The 18,436-nt window shown below is 33.8% G+C and overlaps 1 protein-coding gene across 4 annotated transcripts in view; it reads left to right on the forward strand.

Annotated features, from left to right (window-relative positions):
• Positions 1-3,353, forward strand: part of LOC111052815 (neutral ceramidase) — a 92,663-nt gene extending 89,310 nt beyond the window's left edge. For all 4 annotated transcript variants that reach the window (XM_022339603.2, XM_039432256.1, XM_039432251.1 and 1 more), the window contains one exon: positions 2,867-3,353. In XM_022339603.2, the coding sequence (XP_022195295.2) occupies positions 2,867-2,956 (90 nt within the window). In that variant the 3' untranslated portion in view covers positions 2,957-3,353. The remainder of the gene's footprint in view (positions 1-2,866) is intronic.
• Positions 3,354-18,436: the final 15,083 nt, after the last annotated feature.

Consider the following 18,436-nt stretch of genomic DNA (forward strand, 5'->3'; position numbering starts at 1 on the left):
TATTTAAGCAAAGAGTAGGTTACCTCTCATTTCCTTTTAAAGGTTAAGCTTCAAATTGTTGCTAAATGTCAAATTCAAATTTATGTAAAAAAATCCGCTGAATGTGCTATTGTTATGAATGTCTATAGGCTTTTAAAGTACCGTAACCAATTAGAAATTCCGCAATACTTTCCTGCGCGAAATAGGAATTTACAGAAATAGAAGTCACATTTGCAGTCACATCAAGTTGATTTGAAAATGATAATTATAATAACATGTGAGAAGATACGAATATTTATGAACTCAATGCGTGGGTATCGGTATACGATACCGATAATATCTGACTATTATCAAAAGTTTGATCAAGAGAATAACGTGCCAGGCTTTATTGTTAGTATTTTAATAACTCGGTCTCCGTGGGAGTAATGCACTATTCGGTGATGCGTAATCCGCTATTAGTAAGTGCCTTATTGGATACTATCAAAACTACAGTACAGTAGGGTTTTGAATGACTTTAAAATCAATGTCGTCCCGCTTTGAAGGACAATGTGTTGGTGTTGGGAGAGGGATGAGGGAGATTTTGTCGTGCCTGCTATTGTGAATTCTCCACTGCCAGTGATCGGATGAGAAACAGCATCATCCAATTAGTGAATGGATTGAGTGATGTGTAATTGATATACCACTATGTAAAGGGCTCTAAAAACGTTTCCAGTCTACATTTTTGCCTTTTTAATCTATGACGCTTCTACATCAGATGAGATTTTCTCAAAATGTTTGTCAGTATTCCCTTGTTTTTAATTATCGTCCAAGGTAGACTTCCTATCTCGTTCTTCTCCTGCTTGTGGGAGCTATTCTGGAAGTTTTTGTTAGTTTTCCAATCAAGAGTTGAGAGCTCATCTGTACTCGGCACGATGCTTGATAGATGCACTTAATCAGTGAACGTGGTTGAATGTCGAATCGTTCGGTCGATTCTCTTGTTTGAAGCCTTCACTTTGGAGTAGTTTTATCCAAGACTCAACGCTTGGTGTACGCAAGCGCATTCAAGTAAACAGAAAGCAGGAACTTGAAGTGCGCTCTCTTCAAGAATAAAAAGAGAGAACTTCACCAATACGAATCAAGAATTTCACATCATAGTAATAATCATATTCAAGGTCGGGGCTACCTGATGGGAACTATAGAAATGAAAATTAGTTCAGTCTTATAACCAATATCTGTACAGAATTTATGGAATATCAAGGAAATTGTTGTTTATTGAACACGACATCAAATAGATTACCAAAAAAATTTCCACTTCTCAGAGTGTTATTAAAGATTATTTTCAGAAATACACTGCAAACTGTTTGTTCATCCTAAAAAAATAAGATTAGTCGGCTTACCTTTATCCAGAACAAATTAGTTAGTCTATTGTGAAAGTATTTCCAAATGAATTATTTTTTCAAAATGTTGTCGAAATTTGAGAGAAATAGTACAAGGAGTATCCTTAGTTTTTCTCTCTTGGTCAGTGCTCTCTTGAAAAAATAATGAATAAATAGATTTCAATAGTTACAGATTCATAATAATCACGATATAAAATTATAAATTCCATCTTATCATCAATTCTAAACTTTCACAATAATTCATCCCCATTAATCTATTGAAATATAGTAGTTATTTCCAGCTCCAGTGGCCTAATTTTAATCTCTCTATAAAACAATTCAACGATGACTCAATGGTAAGGGGCTTCCCACAAAAAATGTTATGCGCTAATTAAACAAACAGTTAGAGTTATGCGGGCTCATTTGGAGAGCTTGGCACTTCGTTTATCTTTTTGATCTGATCTAAATTTTGTTCACGATTGTCACAGACAATGGGATAAATGCGTTCTATTAGGACACTATATAATAGTAGAACACATGCGCTCTTCTATCTGGGCTACAGTCAATAAGAATAAATTCATCATTCACTATTCTTATTTGGTAACTTGTCCAGCCAAATACGTGATTCCATAAATCTGATTTTCATAGCCTATCTAGCACTTCCCATACCATTATCCAACTCATTCATTCTTCCTTGAATCATTATGAATTCAGAAAAAAACATTATATTAAAATTATTTTTTGTCAATCCACCAATGCAAACAACGATGATGCAGTACGTACATTATTATAAACTTCACACTCTAGATCGCTCCTTATCTAGAGTAAATCATGCAATTGTTCATTATCAAATACTTGGTTTATTAAGGTTCTCTTCATATTTCGATAACATTTTTCCAGTCAAGATCTTTGACATACTTAGATACGTATGAGAGTATGGGACCCATTTAACGGTTAAAGATATTTTATAAATATTACGGGTCTTTAATCTTTGATAAGAGTTGGTTGAAGACCTTTGTCCAAGGACCTTGGCCGTTTAATGAGTCAATAAACTTTATGAGAGTGGATTTAAAGTTTGTTAACCGGATACATAAATAGATGTTTCTATTTCTATGAGAGAAGTATAATTTGAAGTTTGGCAGTGAACTTACCGCCTCCACTGTATGGTATTCTTAAACTTATTTATCTTCATAGAATCGAGAACTGTAACTTCTATACTATAGTATAACTTCATAGTTTTTGAACAACACAAAAATCCATAGGATGGAAGGTTCCGAAAGAAATGTTGGTGTAGGCCTATGCTTCATAATCCCATAGTCAAAACGACTGGGAGAAAATAATTTAAATCCTAGTTTGAAATTCGAGTTCTTCTTCATGATAAGTGGTATTTTTATGTTTCAAAATTTTGCATGCCTATTCTTGACAGAATAAGAATAAATAAATAAAACACTACTCGTGAATGATAAAGTTATACAATACAATACGATAAATGATAATCAATGCATTTGAAAAACAATATGCTCATTTTACAGGTCTTGAATAACGTCACAGAGTCCAACTTGAGTAACGTCACAGAATCCAATGAATTGTCAAATGGGTTGGATATCAGTCACGGAGAATAAAGAGGAATAACATTGTTAGAAGTAACAGAAATTATTCCTGGTTTGGATGGTTCACCAGCATCCTGCCAATAAATGAATAAATTCAATTTTGTTGGAGTTTGCTGTTTAAAAGCCTAGGTTCAATAGATTCTCATAATATAGAGTGAGATAAGTTACGATATTTTCATTATTTTTTTATTTTTTGACTATCAAATTTATTAAATATTGCACTGAATTTGAATTTGGAAACACTTCATATTTTTATCTTAAGATTTATCAAAACAAATAGTTGTTATCGATCTGTTGTAGACTATAATGCTTATTTATTTCATAGAATATCATTCTCAGCATTCGAAATGATGTATTACTATATTTCTCTAAAGATTTTGATTTGTTGTATAAAATGTTCAATTATCAATTTTGTTTTCGAATTTATTTCACGAGCCTTAGTTTCATTGTGATTGGTGTCCCTATACAATTCAAAATGTCTATTTCTTCCTAAAAACTTCGCTCCTCTTACATAATGCATGCCACCCCAATTTGGCGTTACACTCAATTTTCTGTTGTTATATATGGATCTCAATCTTGTGTTGTACATTATTCCTTGATCCCAATATGATATTTAAATAATTTTGAGATCAAGGAACATACCGTTATTATTGTAGGTGTATTTGGAAGAAATACTACTACTAAAGTTGTGAGGTGTCTTTATGGTTCAATGAATTATAGTTCTTCACGGTTAGTTAAAACAAAATAAATAGTAATCGCTCTGTTTGTTGGCTTTAATGCTTATTAATTTCATTAATTCCATAGAATATCAGTCTCAGCATTCAAAATGATGTATTACAAATTGTATTGTATTGAAAATCGATGTATAGCCTATTGTGGAAAACCAGATCGAACTTAGTTGTTGTCTAGTGTGGAATTAAAACATGTTAATTTGGTGGACTGACGGATGACTATGATGAGGTTTTACAACACAATGATTTATACAGTATTCCACAATATTCAACTGTTGACCATACAAACTGAGAGCTCAGTATGTTCCCAAACGTTACATGAAACTCTCCAATTGTGATGATATGCTCTTCCATTATTGAAATCCGACCGTTCGCCATTTTTTTGTACATCGTTAAATTCGAAAACACAAGTTCACAGCTGTGTCCAGTGAGAGGGTTTGTCGTTTATTCACAAAACATAATCATCCTCCAGACGTTTAGACAAATGACAGAAAACGGGACAACATCATTCGATAATAATTTGACCTTTCATATTCAAATCCAAATTTAGATCCCTGTGAAACATAGTAGAACCTGATACAGATTTAGGAGAGCAGTTTACAGAGAGTTTTTCTATGAAGATGACTAGTCTCTATGAAGTTGTTTTATTACTAGTGTTTCATCGGTTAGTTTTTTTAAATTTAAATAAACAAGCGTATGACAGTAAATGACTTTCAACTTATGTCCCTGCTGGGATATTTTCATTGACAGAATTTGCATCCGTAGAACTGAAAATCCTCCGGTGTACTTCAAAACCATTGAACAGAACAATTTATATGTATCACGGCTGGTCTAAATATCATTCATAACTTGCTGATTAACCCAACAAAACTTAACACGAAGAATGCAAAGCAATCTAGAAATGTGAGAAGTATTTATTAAATGCAACCCCTTCCCCATATTACTTATTCTCTCCACGATTTACACAGCAAATAGCATTTCCACTTAATTTTCAACCAATTCCAGTTTTCCCTTGAGCTAAGTAGGTCAGAACAGAGGTCATTACATGAAATTACGACGAAATGATATTATGCTAGCGTCCTTAACGCAACATCCTTGGGGACATCTGACAATATTCCATGGGTATTAATGCTTGATGGTATTCCTGGCGTAGCTGATTCAAAATGTATTTGCAATCTATTTGTTTGATTCTATGTGTGATATTTCAATTTACTCTGTTATCAATTAATTAATCAAATTTCTCTGTTATTAATTAAATACTATCGACTGCTAGTGTGAGTAGAGTATTCATTACTTATTAATATCATCAATGAGAATATTATTGTTGGTGAGTATCTGCACAAGGGACTATATAATAATGATTGCAAATTTCGGGTAGGTGGTTCCTTATGGTTACAAATGAGTTTTAACGAACAGGAAGAACACGACCAACCAAGAGAAATGTATAGAAGACAAATGAAGAAATGTATATAGATAAATTCAACTCTACTTATAACTTGTAATGAAAGTTCCAGCAACAATTAATTCATGGAATTTTTTCATATTCTAAAAAAAATCAATAATTTCAGTTGAGGATTTCCTTAGACATATGAAGGGTAATAATAACGATTTGTTTTCTCAAATATGAAATACTATGATTATCATTGTATTTCATATTACCATATAAGATAATAATAATGCCATATTAATAAAAATCCATAGTAATACATGAATTAGGTTACGGAAAAGTGAGATTCTCAAATTACTCTTATAATGTTAAGGTTGCTTCTATCAGTGGCAACTCACTGAAGAACTGAGAAGTTGCAAGTGAGCTTTGTCAGCTGAGAGACTTGCTGCTGATTGCACGGAAGTCCGGGCCACACTTAACTACTTATCATGCAGCTTTCCGATTCCGATCCGATCACATTTGGAATGGTAGAAAAGTGTTTGTCACACTTATCCGTCATGTGATCTGTCTCTCTCCCCCACCCTCCACCTCACCACCATCATAAATATCAAACATGAGTAGGATCATACTGGGAGACCGGGGTAGGTTTATTGGGAGAATCGATTGCACTGTTATAAATATTTTATTATCATGAATAATGCCAGTTGGATTATTCAGCACTGGTCCTGATGTGATCATAATTTTTTCCTTTAGCATTTAGCAATTTCTTGAAACTTAAAAATGAAATACTATACATTATTTATATAAACAATGAATGAAAATAAATTTCAAAATAATTTCTTGAAACTTAAAAATGAAATACAATACATTTACATAAAAAATGTATGAAAATAAATGTAAGAAGGCTACTTTGATTTTTGATAGAAGAGAAGTTGTAAGACTCACATGTGGCATGAACGCCTGTGTGCAGAGATGAGGTTGAAGTCTTGAAGAAGATTATACAGGAGAGTAATTAACAGTTTTTAATACAATCTTCATCTTCAATTTCTTTACTCCTTAATCATCATTGATCTACTTCTACTCTTATTTCACAGTTATATTATTGCTATGCTTTATTTATACTGTATTCTCGTTACTTATCTGTTTTATCTTGACATTTTTGCAGTACCATCAACTTACTTCTAAAGGAATTTTGCCACTGAACGTGTGCCTGAAATCAGTGATAGAATTCAACTACATATGTACCGTATTTGTATTAGAAAAGCTGTGTAGTTCCGAACTTATTATGGCTGTCAAAGACTGAAAATTGCCTTTTAAGACGATGATGTCAATCGAATACAGAATTTTGATCAGTCGCTTCTGGTTTCGACGAATGATCCCCATCCTTGACTTATAATCTCAACTTGAGGTCCGCTCCTCTCTCTCTTGCACTAGCATTGTACAGAATTCCTCTTTCATCATTCCATCTCGTTCCTACTCATTTATCACTCTGGTCCAATCTGTCTTCGACCCGCTCATATTGCCCTCTTTATCTTTCACCAAATATTCAAGCGCTCTTAGTTGTCTGTTTCTGTCATGAATGTTCTCTTTTATTTACTTCTCCCAGCTTCCAACAACAATTCCTTTAAGAGCATTGTTGATTCTTCCGACTTGCCTTCCAGTCATGCTAGATCGGCTAATCTGTCTTTCAGTTCAGAAGTGCCGCTTTGGTGACTTAGTGAAACTGATAGACGTCTAAAAATTAGCTTGCATTAGTTAATTGGGATTACCATTACATCAAGTGCGATAAGTAGTGCTAATTCAATCCTAGTTCGCGAGTTTGTTTTTCCTAATTTCAATTTATTCTCAAATTGTTTCAATAAATGAATGTCCTCCCACCTGGTTGGAAACTGGAAGAGATTACATTAATCTAAATTTTTAAACACATTTTAAATATTGAAGAATAAATATTCAACTTTTGCTTGATTATTCTAGTCATTGTCTTGAGAGAATAATCTGGATTGTCATATTTGAAAGGCTCATTGATGAACTGAGATTGCTGTGTGATAAGTGTCATCCAATTGTGATAGGAGGATATAAATATATCATCTCTAATTATCAGGTGAGTTAGATTAATAGACTTAACAAACAATTCTTTATTTTGTTATTGAACCTTACCTTGTTGTGTTAATTCTGGAATATATTGCTCTTTATTTCGTGTGTTCCTTTTTCATTGTGTGCTTCATTTTTGAGAGATATAAAATCATGTGATTGGATTCAACAGGATCAACTAGGCTATATGTTAGAAATCAGTGTTCCATTGTATTACATTGAAAATTATAATAATTTCCAACGGAAAAACCAGTAGAATTTTGGAAAAACCAGTGTAGAAGGTTGGAAAATCTTCGGTTTATGCGAATTAATTTTCTCTCTGTAATAATTCTAATTAAAGTTGATTTTTAAGAAGAAACATGCCGATTGCTTTATTCAGTGAAATATTATGGAGGAAGAAAGCCAGTTTGAATCGAAAGAAGTTCTCAAATAAAGGAAGAAGGCCTAGTGAAACAAAGCAACTAGTCATTTGGATTTTGAACTAATAAATTGGGTCACTGTAAATGTCATTTTCCAATTTGACCATTATTATTTATTTATTACTTCAAGTAACTGAGAGTAACCATTGATCTTGAGAAATTAAAATAGAAAGTCACTCAATTGTCATGGAGAGACGCATAAAATACTCTAAAAGACTTTTCAATAAAAAAATTGAGACAGTAGTCTGATTTTTATGATTAAAAGCTCTTAGCTTGTACTCATTGTGGAGCTAATAGGCTACTCTACTATCTATGGAGCGCTTTCAGAAGCTATTAATAATTTAAGTTTTCGTAAAAAAAGTGATCATTAACAAGCAGTTCGTAATGGAAAGTGAATTTGAAGAATATAATAGTTGTTAGCAACATTTTAGAACCGATTTTCTCCAAGTTTAATATATTGTGAACTTCAAAGAGAAACGAAATATCAATTAGGATAATTTGAACTGTAACCAAGTTTAATTTTGAATAAAGGCTACTCTTGAGAATACACAAATACTAAAGATATAATATAATTTTGTGATAAAAGCTCCATATTTGGGGAAACAACAAACGAATCAAGTGGCTTAGAGGAATATCTCGATGATAGTAAACTCTTATGCTTATCTAGCTGAAGTTTAGCAATTAGGTAATGCTGCAGTTGGATAATTTATGGCAACAATGAACAGCATACTCTGCTCTCAGTTACTTGAATCCCTTCTGTGACTCAACTTGAATAATAATCTACATTGAGAGTAGTCGACAATGGAATATTCTGGTTTACAACGACAAAAGCAGATTCTCATTTCTGTGAATCCCAACTCCAGGAAAGTTTCACACCAACTTTCTTAATAGAACGGAATTCTTGTCTCCAAATTTCGTCATTTTATCTGTCTGTTTACATTCCACTATCCTTCCATTCAACTTCAGACACCACTTGCGTTGATTAATATGTTGTTGGGGGACAACATCGACAACATCTCATCATGAGATAAACCTGCATTAATTAACCAGATCATGCATGATTGTGACGAATTAATGGACATTTTGTATCAATACGTTGCTCACTCAGAAAGATTGAAATACTGCAGCGTGATGCGATAAACTGACACTATTCGCATGAGAAAATTCAAGTCAATATGGTGGCTTATAACTCAATTATTGTTTAGTCATCAGTTAAAACCTTTTTCTTGGGAAGAGGAGAAAACTCTTGGGGAGTTTTCGAAGCAAAATTGAAAACTTATTTATCTGAAAATTTCAAACGGTTCAAATTTGTGTTCAAATTTTCTGTGCAGGATACATTGAAGATCGTATATTGTATAATCTATAGCTTAATAATATATTACCCCTTCATAGTACAAAGCGGGTGGTTCTACTGGATAAAACAACTGATTTGAGATTAATATTAGAACCTTTATGAAGGTCCTTGTGATCAGTGAGGGACTATAGTGTGATTGGGAAATATGAAATATAGCTGTCCAGCGTATTTTTGTGAACGTATTCGTTCAAATTACATTTTTCATTGATATTCTCTCGTAACTACGCTGAAACCCCTTTCTCCAGTTATTAACACACGAGTTTTTATTATAGGTACTGTGTAGGACGAGTCTGTACTATGTGCTGCTATGTCGTCATCAGATGATGGCAAAATGACAGGCTCGTGGCACATTTTTTGTCATTGCAATTTGAAGCTCAGCACACTTATTCCACGGGATTACTCTCGACAGCAATCAGATCCTGTTAGCAGATATTCCCTAATCTAGACGAGCAGTCGCCCGTATCCTCAATCTATTTGTCACTCTGCAATATTAATCCGGCTTATTGAATCCAATTCGAGCACATTTTTCCTGAACCATAATTCTGTAAATATTGAGCTATGATCATGTCGGTTGACTTATGAAAATTTGTGTTATATTTTCGAGGTATACCTGAAATAATCATTAAGGTGCGTAAAAATTAAGTTCCACGAACACGCGCTTTTCACTTCTCAGCTGGGATCAGCTGATGAAGTTTATTATTCGCACAGAAACAGATATAATAAACATAGCATCAGCTGATGAAAAGTGGAATGGACGTGTTAGTGGCGCATAAGTCTGTAAACACCTTAGTGAACATGCGATGCAAGTCCTTCTTGATTCAGTGAAAATAATTATAATTTGTTGATTCATCATTAAAAATTCATCCTGTATTTATATGTTGTCAAGTCTTTCCTACTCATTGCTGTAGGTACATCACTAATGATTTATTATGTGCACTGATAAATCAACATATTCAAATTCACCATATAAGAATAAAACAAAGATTGTAAGACCTCCTTTTCTCATCTCACTTGTGAACGAAAATTATCATAGGACAGACCATATTATAATTTTATTTTTTATTACTGTTAGTACAAATATAGTTATGAAACAGCATTCTATCTTGAAATTCGTTTAGCTCTATTCTTAGTCAACCAATGACACAGGCAACGTGTTCATCATAATTTATCAGCTTTTCACTTGAACTTTCAAATAAACAACAGAAACGTCGGTTTTATTTGTTGCAGTAAAAATGATAATATATTTTTATTCAAATCGACTATACTTGGTCTTTCTGTTGTTGGATTTTCACAACGTTTTCACTAGTTCTCTCTGGACAAATTATTGCGCAACTATTGTGAATACTACTTGAAAATTGAACGATAAACTTTGGCCTGGGAAAATAATTCAAGGAAAATTGCTTGCATTTCATAATTGGGATGGAGCTATTTGTGTTGAAACTGAGTTACAACCACGACCAAGTCTATCAAATTGATTGTTATGGTCTCAGTGGACCATCTCCTCCTCCCCCCTCCCACCACCAGGTCTACTGGCGCCATCTAGTTGACAACGCTGTTATCAGCCCTTATTATTTCTAGCAGACAATGAGAAACGACGACAAATGCTGCCACTGACAGGGCCAATGAGACATTGTTTTCCTTCCATCCACCACTAACATCATTATTATTGTTGCAGGTCCACATTTTGGTCTCTGACCATCAACCATAAGATAGGGTTAAACTTAATTACCAACACTAGAATACCATGGACTATCATCATCAAATGAGTTGATGATGATGAGATAATTTCATAGATGATATAAGATGCCCTACTAATAATTCTTATTATTAATTTTATCTGTTTATTTGTTTCTTATTATTTCATTGTTCGAGTAACAATAATATGAATAAAATGTGGAACGTTCTGTTTGGTTCTATAGCGCCACTTGGATACAGATACAATATCAATGAATATTATTTGTAGGGCATTTTATAACTATAAAATAAGCTCATCAACACCATCACCTCATTCGATTATTACAGTCAAGCTTACTTTCGTTGGAATTTTCATCTTACGATACAGCTATCATACTGATATCACGTTATAAATATGACCAGAAATAAAATTGAAATCCTTTTCACACACATTTATACTTTTTAGTATTCTAAAATAACTAACATACATAAAAACATATTGCTTGAAGCTTCTTTTTTGGTTGGATCATTACAAACTTTTTTGTAGAGGATCATTTGATATGAAAAAAGTTAGGAGAAATTCTTTCAATCCTTAATCTTTAAATACAGCCACAGCGAATGCTTTCAAAGCTACATTCGAAGCAAGACTGAAGCAATATGTTTTTGAATGGTATGTTAGTCCTCCTTGCTCATCCAAAGCCTTCGAAGTCTAAAGCCGCAGAGACTGTTCAGCTGATCCGTAGCCTTCTGGAATCAAGGTGATTTCAAACATTAGCCATCTGTTTATTTAGCTTGTGAATATTTGTTTACCCTACTGAGCTACTACTATCTGCTACCGTGCAGTTTATATAAAGTACTGTAAAGGTCAGAGTGAAGAGGATTCATGAGTGAGGAGGATGAGAAATAGACCAGATTTTCCCCGAGATTCTCTCAATATTCATAGAGTAAATATGTTGTCAGAGTGAAATGAAAACTTTGAGATGGCAAATTGCAGGAACGGAGAACATTAATCAATTTCAACTAAAGGATTAAAGGATGTCCTCTTTAATTTTGATTACAGGGTTCAAATCTATTTGAAGATTAAATTACAAATTATGAAAATAAAAATTCATTTATTCTCCCAATTGATACATTACACATGATAAGAAATTATTAAAAGTAAAGTATATTACAACAATATATTGCAAATTATAAAAATAAAGATAATTAAATAATACAATATAATTACACATTATACAAAAAAAATCACAATAACTCATCTAAATCAATAGAAAATAAATAATTTCAAGTACTCCCTGGACTAGAAGTCCTGTCTGGGGCACCATCATATTCTTAATCCATAAACAACCAATGAGTTATTTTGCTAATAAATCCTTTGTTTTGTTAAACAAATTAAACCTTTTCCCTTTTAATTTGAATTGAAGGATTCAGAGTTATAAACAGATCTCTGACTGGTTAGTCAATCTCTTGATAATGAGTTACTATTGGTATTCTTCGTGTCAAACCTATATGAAGGAAACTTGAAGATTATTATCCTCAATGTAGATCGGAAAACAAATGACTTGAAATCAAATTTTTATTGAGTTTCATTACTTCCAATAATAATTCAAGCTCATTTCACACTGCTCATCATTGTTTGTAGTATACGTTACTGTACAATTTAGATCTTTTCCTTAGCTGATCAATTAACGATGTTTTTTCTCGTCTTTTTGACCACTTGAGTCAATCAACTAAAAACGTTGGTTCTGAAGCTGTCTGGCTTTTCCATCAGCCCAATATTTCTTCATTCTCTCGGATCGTTGTCGTCTTTCTGCATCAGTGATCACAATCTCCCTGTGCATTTTTGGCGAATTGAATATGTGCGTTTCCAATAAATGGTTTATTTTCACTTTATCAATGGCATCCTCAACTTCCAAGCCTATTTCTTGAAGGTCCTGTTTCAGTTCATCAACATACTCGCCACATTTTCTCTTTTTTAAATTACGCATTACAAGCTGTTTCAAAACTCGATTCTCAGACATTCACAGAACATGGAAAAAAAGAGGAATTCTTTGTTTTTTCCATTATACTGAGGATGGGCTCTACTTCCTTATAGACTGTCTCATTGGTTGCAATTCTCCAGACTCCATTCTCTTGATAGCTTTTATCTATGATGGTTCTTATAGACCGTCTCTCTGTTTTGTTCACCTGATCTGTCTTGTTCTTATTTCTGATTTGAAAGAGAGTTTCACACGCATAGAGCGCTTCTGGTCGGACTACACTATTATAGTGGCGAATTTTTGATTTTATAGAGAGACATTTTTTATTGTAGATATTCCAAGTCAGATGTTGGGCTCTTTTCATTTTCATTATTCGGTTCTGTCATGTTCGGTTCTCCTTCAATATGCAGTGAATAATTTCTCCCAAGTACTTGAAATGATCAACCACTTCTAATTCTTTATTATTGATTTTGATCTTGTTCACACATAAATGATCTATTGCCATAATTTCAGTTTTTTCATATGTTCAAACCAATCTTCTTTGAAATACGTTCAAGACTCTCAATCTGTGATCTAACTTCTCTCATATTCACCGACAATACGGCTAGATCATCTGCAAATCCTAGTATATTGCACTTTGTTGCGTCTCGACCTACCTCTATCTTAGTACTCACTGGGCTTTCTAATTGCCAAATTTTTATTATATAGTCCAGTGCAATATTGAATAGAAGTCAACGATGTTACGTATGAGGTATAGTATATCAGTCTGCGACAGGTACATACTACCAAACATGAAATAATATTATTAAGTATTCTTATTAGTACTACCAACTTGTAGAAAATTCATGTTGATCCACTTGTTGAACGTAACAGTAACAGAAGATGGTCGATGATGTGAAATGAGTTACACAGACATAGAATACACAGAAATGAATACACAGACATAGCACAGACTGCTTTTATCTACTGTGGTTATAGGTTGCGTGTGGACATGTTATGGGAGGCAGTTTTGATGAATGAATGCATGAATGACAGGAGCATTTTGTACTGGTATTGTTGCAAAATGGGTGCGTCACCTGGATTTCTTGTCGGAAGGAAGCTTTATTCCGGTTTATGAAAAGGTAAGGCTTTGATGCTATTTTTTATTGTGACGCATTTTAGAACTGATAAGCTAATTGACCGAGCGAAGTGAGGTCTAAGATTCAAGTCGACGGTTTGGCATTTCTCTTAATGTTTAAATGTTTGAATGTTTGAATGTTTGAATGTTTGAATGTTTGAATGTTTGAATGTTTGAATGTTTGAATGTTTGAATGTTTGAATGTTTGAATGTTGAATGTTGAATGTTTGAATGTTTGAATGTTTGAATGTTTGAATGTTTGAATGTTTGAATGTTTGAATGTTTGAATGTTTGAATGTTTGAATGTTTGAATGTTTGAATGTTTGAATGTTTGAATGTTTGAATGTTTGAATGTTTGAATGTTTGAATGTTGAATGTTGAATGTTTGAATGTTTGAATGTTTGAATGTTTGAATGTTTGAATGTTTGAATGTTTGAATGTTTGAATGTTTGAATGTTTGAATGTTTGAATGTTTAAATGTTTATATGTTTATATGTTTATATGTTGCGCATTTACGGCGAAACGCGGTAATAGATTTTCATGGAATTTGACAGCTATGTTCCTTTTAAAATTGCGCGTCGACGTAAATACAAGGTTTTTGGAAATTTTGCATTCCAATGATAATATAAAAGGAAAAAGGAGCCTCCTTCATACGTCAACATTAGAGTGAAAATCAGACTATAGAATTATTCATCATAATAAATCAGGTGTTCAGTTGACTATAAATTGCAAGCCATGACGCGTGCAATTCAATATCTCAATGTAACTTGGTAAAAAATTAGCAGCTATGTAGACTATAAATTGCATGCCTCATTGAATGCAATTTTTATGCACTATTAAATAGGATGCAAAGAGCTCGTCTGGGCGCCTTGATGTCTTCTGGTTTTCTCGCGCTAAATTCCGGAAAGCATTATATGATAATTAAATCTTGTGTAAGCATGATCTGATCAAATAAATAGTGTATCAGTGTGGATGTGCTTATGGTTTGGGACGTCGTTATAACTGCGCGAGGTCTACTGTTCACAGAACTACTAGTACTACTACTACTACTATTTGAAGCAAAGCTCTACAATGAATCATTCACAGGTTGATTCAAGATGTCCTAAATCCCCTGCGTATTGAACTTGTACAAAACAATAGCCTTATTTATTTATTTTTGCCTTCATTTAATTTTTCATCATCCTACTGACAGCCCATAATTTTAATGGGTATATGGGTTTTTCAATTATGTCCAAGTCCTAAATTATCAATCTCCTATTTATTCTGTGCATTTTACAATGAACAATAATTCTTCACTAGAGTAAGGGGAGTGGCCGTAGTCGAGTGGATTAGATGCTGGCTTTGTAATCCAAAGGCCCGGGTTCGAATCCCAGCCCGGGCAAGATATTTTTCTCGGGCCACTCCCGTGTTTCGGATGGACACGTTAAGCTGTCGGTCCCGGCTGCCTAAAAAGCAGTCGTTAGGTCATGTCAGAGGCCCTGAAATTGATCAGTTGCGACCTGAAAACTCTGACACCAGACCTGAGCCAGCCAGGTCACACGATATTATTATTATTACTAGAGTAAGGACACTCATCTAACAACTAACTCTTCCTCCACTTAAAACTTATCGCCTGTAAGTCTTAAGATGTGCTGTGAATTGATGAGCCTTGAGTTGTAAAGCCGAATTCCGGCACTCTTTACTCCCCTCCCATACATAATGTGATGTATTTTTTATGAAAGCAGAACAGCATCAAGAGTAGGCCTATATAGTAGTACATACATACACCTTGGAGCAGCATCACACACCGTGGTAGCCCATCATGGGGCGATATCACTATGCTTGTTCGATGGATGTCGTCTTGTACGAGTGAAACAACTCCCTTGTGTTGAGTCGATCTTTATTTGTATGAATAAAACAGATGGCCTCTAAAATGTATAGATCAGGGAGTGTGCGAATCTTAAAATCCTTGAAATAAGTTCTACCTAATCGATTCAAGTATTTTCTAATCGAACAGCCCATTTTTGAATCCTGAATATATGTATCGCATGTCTTTAATTCCCCCAATAATAATTTATGATAAGTTCAAAAGTTATGTTGGAATTGATAATAATACTATTGGGACTGTGAAATTTATTTCATCCGCAGTATATCAAGGGAATATTCGGAAAATTAGAACCACTTCTTGATTTCATTTACTTCAATTCAACTCATCCTTCATTAAGTCTTCTTGAATTAGCTCATGACTTCTATTACTCTGAAATTTTAATTGCATCTCCTTGAAGAGTTCAAAAGTATTGTTCCTTCATTAAGTCTTCTTGAATTCGCTCATGACTTCTATTACTCTGAAATTTTAATTGCATCTCCTTGAAGAGTTCAAAAGTATTGTCGTTTTAGATTCGCCAGTATTCCTTGTGCCTAATATATTTTTCGAATATCATCACAATGTTTTTAACCATTCTCTTGCTAAAGCTTTGATCACAGAAAAGAGGAATAATACTGCTGTTCATTATACTTCGTGCTGCGACTATGATTGTTTTTGAATTGTACCATGATTGTATTTCCATATGAATAATATTTGATTGTTTGATAGCCTCAGCGCGTTCAAGCATGAACACTGAACAAATAAATTATTCAACAGCAGAGAAAGACTAGATTTTCTGGACTTATTCAGCGTTAGAGTTCGGTGTAGACTAATTGTAATGAATGTGCTCGAAACTCGGAGGATCGTCAAGTTCAAATCAAACTGTTCATTCGTTTCGTCACCGTTCCATTGTTTTCCTAATATACTGTAATGAAAAATATCAAAATTTAACAACCAGTATCGGGGGGCTTTGGCAAAAGGAACCGCTAATAGGTCCAAATCGAAAGTAAAGTTGTTTAATCGCACATGAGCGATTCAAAAGCTCTGAAATCTCATTTCAGAGTTTTCGCTTCGAAGTTAATTGGCACACTGCTGTCATAACAAATTTACTGTTTGTGTTTCAGCTCAATTCGATTATGCCGCCTATTGGCTTCGACAGTATCCTCATGTTCGAGTGAGGTGTGAAACAAAAATCACATTATTACAAATCAACAGAATTTAATGGAATCACAATGAATTCTCATTGATGAACAATTATCAATAAAAACAATGGTAAACCATAAACGAGGGTTTTTCACGTGATTAGCATTTGTCATCGACTTGGACAAATGATGATACTGACGAGTAATGATGCAATAATAACAATAATAATGATTTTTTATTATTTAAAGCCGTCTGTGGTATAATCTGTCCAAGCCGTCTGTGGTATAATATATTAATCATTGTAGGATGAGATATAATACAATTATTAATTGCTCAATTGATTGATAATTAATTAATTATATAAATTAATTGTACAAATAAAAGTACTGTATCTGTATGTGGATGGTCTACGTAAATCAAGATGAAATTACTGGTTTCATTTTACCTCAATGTTTCTGAATTACCTCAATGAGCCGATGAGATCGGCTCCTGGGACTCAAAGGGTTGAGGAGAGAGATGTACAAGATCAGGTAGAGCAACGGTCAAAAATACATTGATTTCTGGGGCTCTTCTCTGGAAAATTTATAAAAATTCCCATCCACTTTAATCAAAACACACCTCTCATCATCATCCATCTCATCACTCACGAACAAGCCTAAGGCTCATGTGAGAGCATCACCCTCAGCCAAAAAATGAATATTCAAGGTTTTACAAATAGTAAAATACTGTAGAAAATTGATATCTCCAACTAATCGATGTGGAGGAAATTATATAAGATAGAGGAACACTTTACGATGCCACTGACAAAAATAGTTAGGGAGGTAATTATTTATGATGAATCATTAATTGGAAACCGATCCATTAGTAATATTAAATGGTTATCCTCGCTCACCGTCCATCGTATTACAAGTCCCTTTACATGTCATGGAGCTAAGAGATTCGCTCCTGATCATGTCACTTGCATTAAGACCAATCATTAATCGAGTGATTCAGCTTCATTTGATGAGGTTCAATCAATACTAGACCTATCTATTCCATATCACTCAAAAAGATGATAATTGTTTCAATACTGTTGGATCTGATTTCAATGTAAAGACACCAAAATATTCGAATGTATCTAAAAATGGTTGAGTCACAGAGAATGAAAGAGAATTCCTTCTACTTTGTTGTGAAGTTTTCCTTGAAAGTATTCCTTACCGGCTTCAAAAATATGAAAGTAAATAAGCTCCAAGTAACCAAACCACACAAGTTTTCCAACTAGATCATTTGAAGCAAATTACCATTTTATGAAACAACATTAAATGTTGAAAAACGGAAAGAAACTAGAGGTCTTGGAAACGGGACGGGGCCGCACTGCCTGTCCACAAGGTATTGTTGCATAAAGGGTCGAAAAAGGTTCATCCTTCAACTCTCCACTACCATACCTACTCTTCTTTTCTCTGATTCCGCTTCATTACCCTCATTACCCTCATTCCTCATAACTTCGCACTCCTAGGTCAAAATAAAGATAATCATTCAATCCAATTCAATTCAATTAGTGGCTCCTTCTTTTTGCTGAAAGGCACTACTGTATTAGTTCATAACGAAACCAACTCATCTCCCACTTTGCTTCTTATATTTGTTACTTGTATCACAGAATACAAATTATAGAAGTTTTCTCTGCTTGTATTTTCTACAATTGAATTTACATATGTGATTAAATTAGCCTACTTGTACTTGTATTAGTGTAATGGTTCATTTGATGGAGCTCTATT

This window comes from Nilaparvata lugens, chromosome 1, assembly GCF_014356525.2.
Source record: "Nilaparvata lugens isolate BPH chromosome 1, ASM1435652v1, whole genome shotgun sequence".
In the NCBI taxonomy this organism is placed as follows: domain Eukaryota; kingdom Metazoa; phylum Arthropoda; class Insecta; order Hemiptera; family Delphacidae; genus Nilaparvata; species Nilaparvata lugens.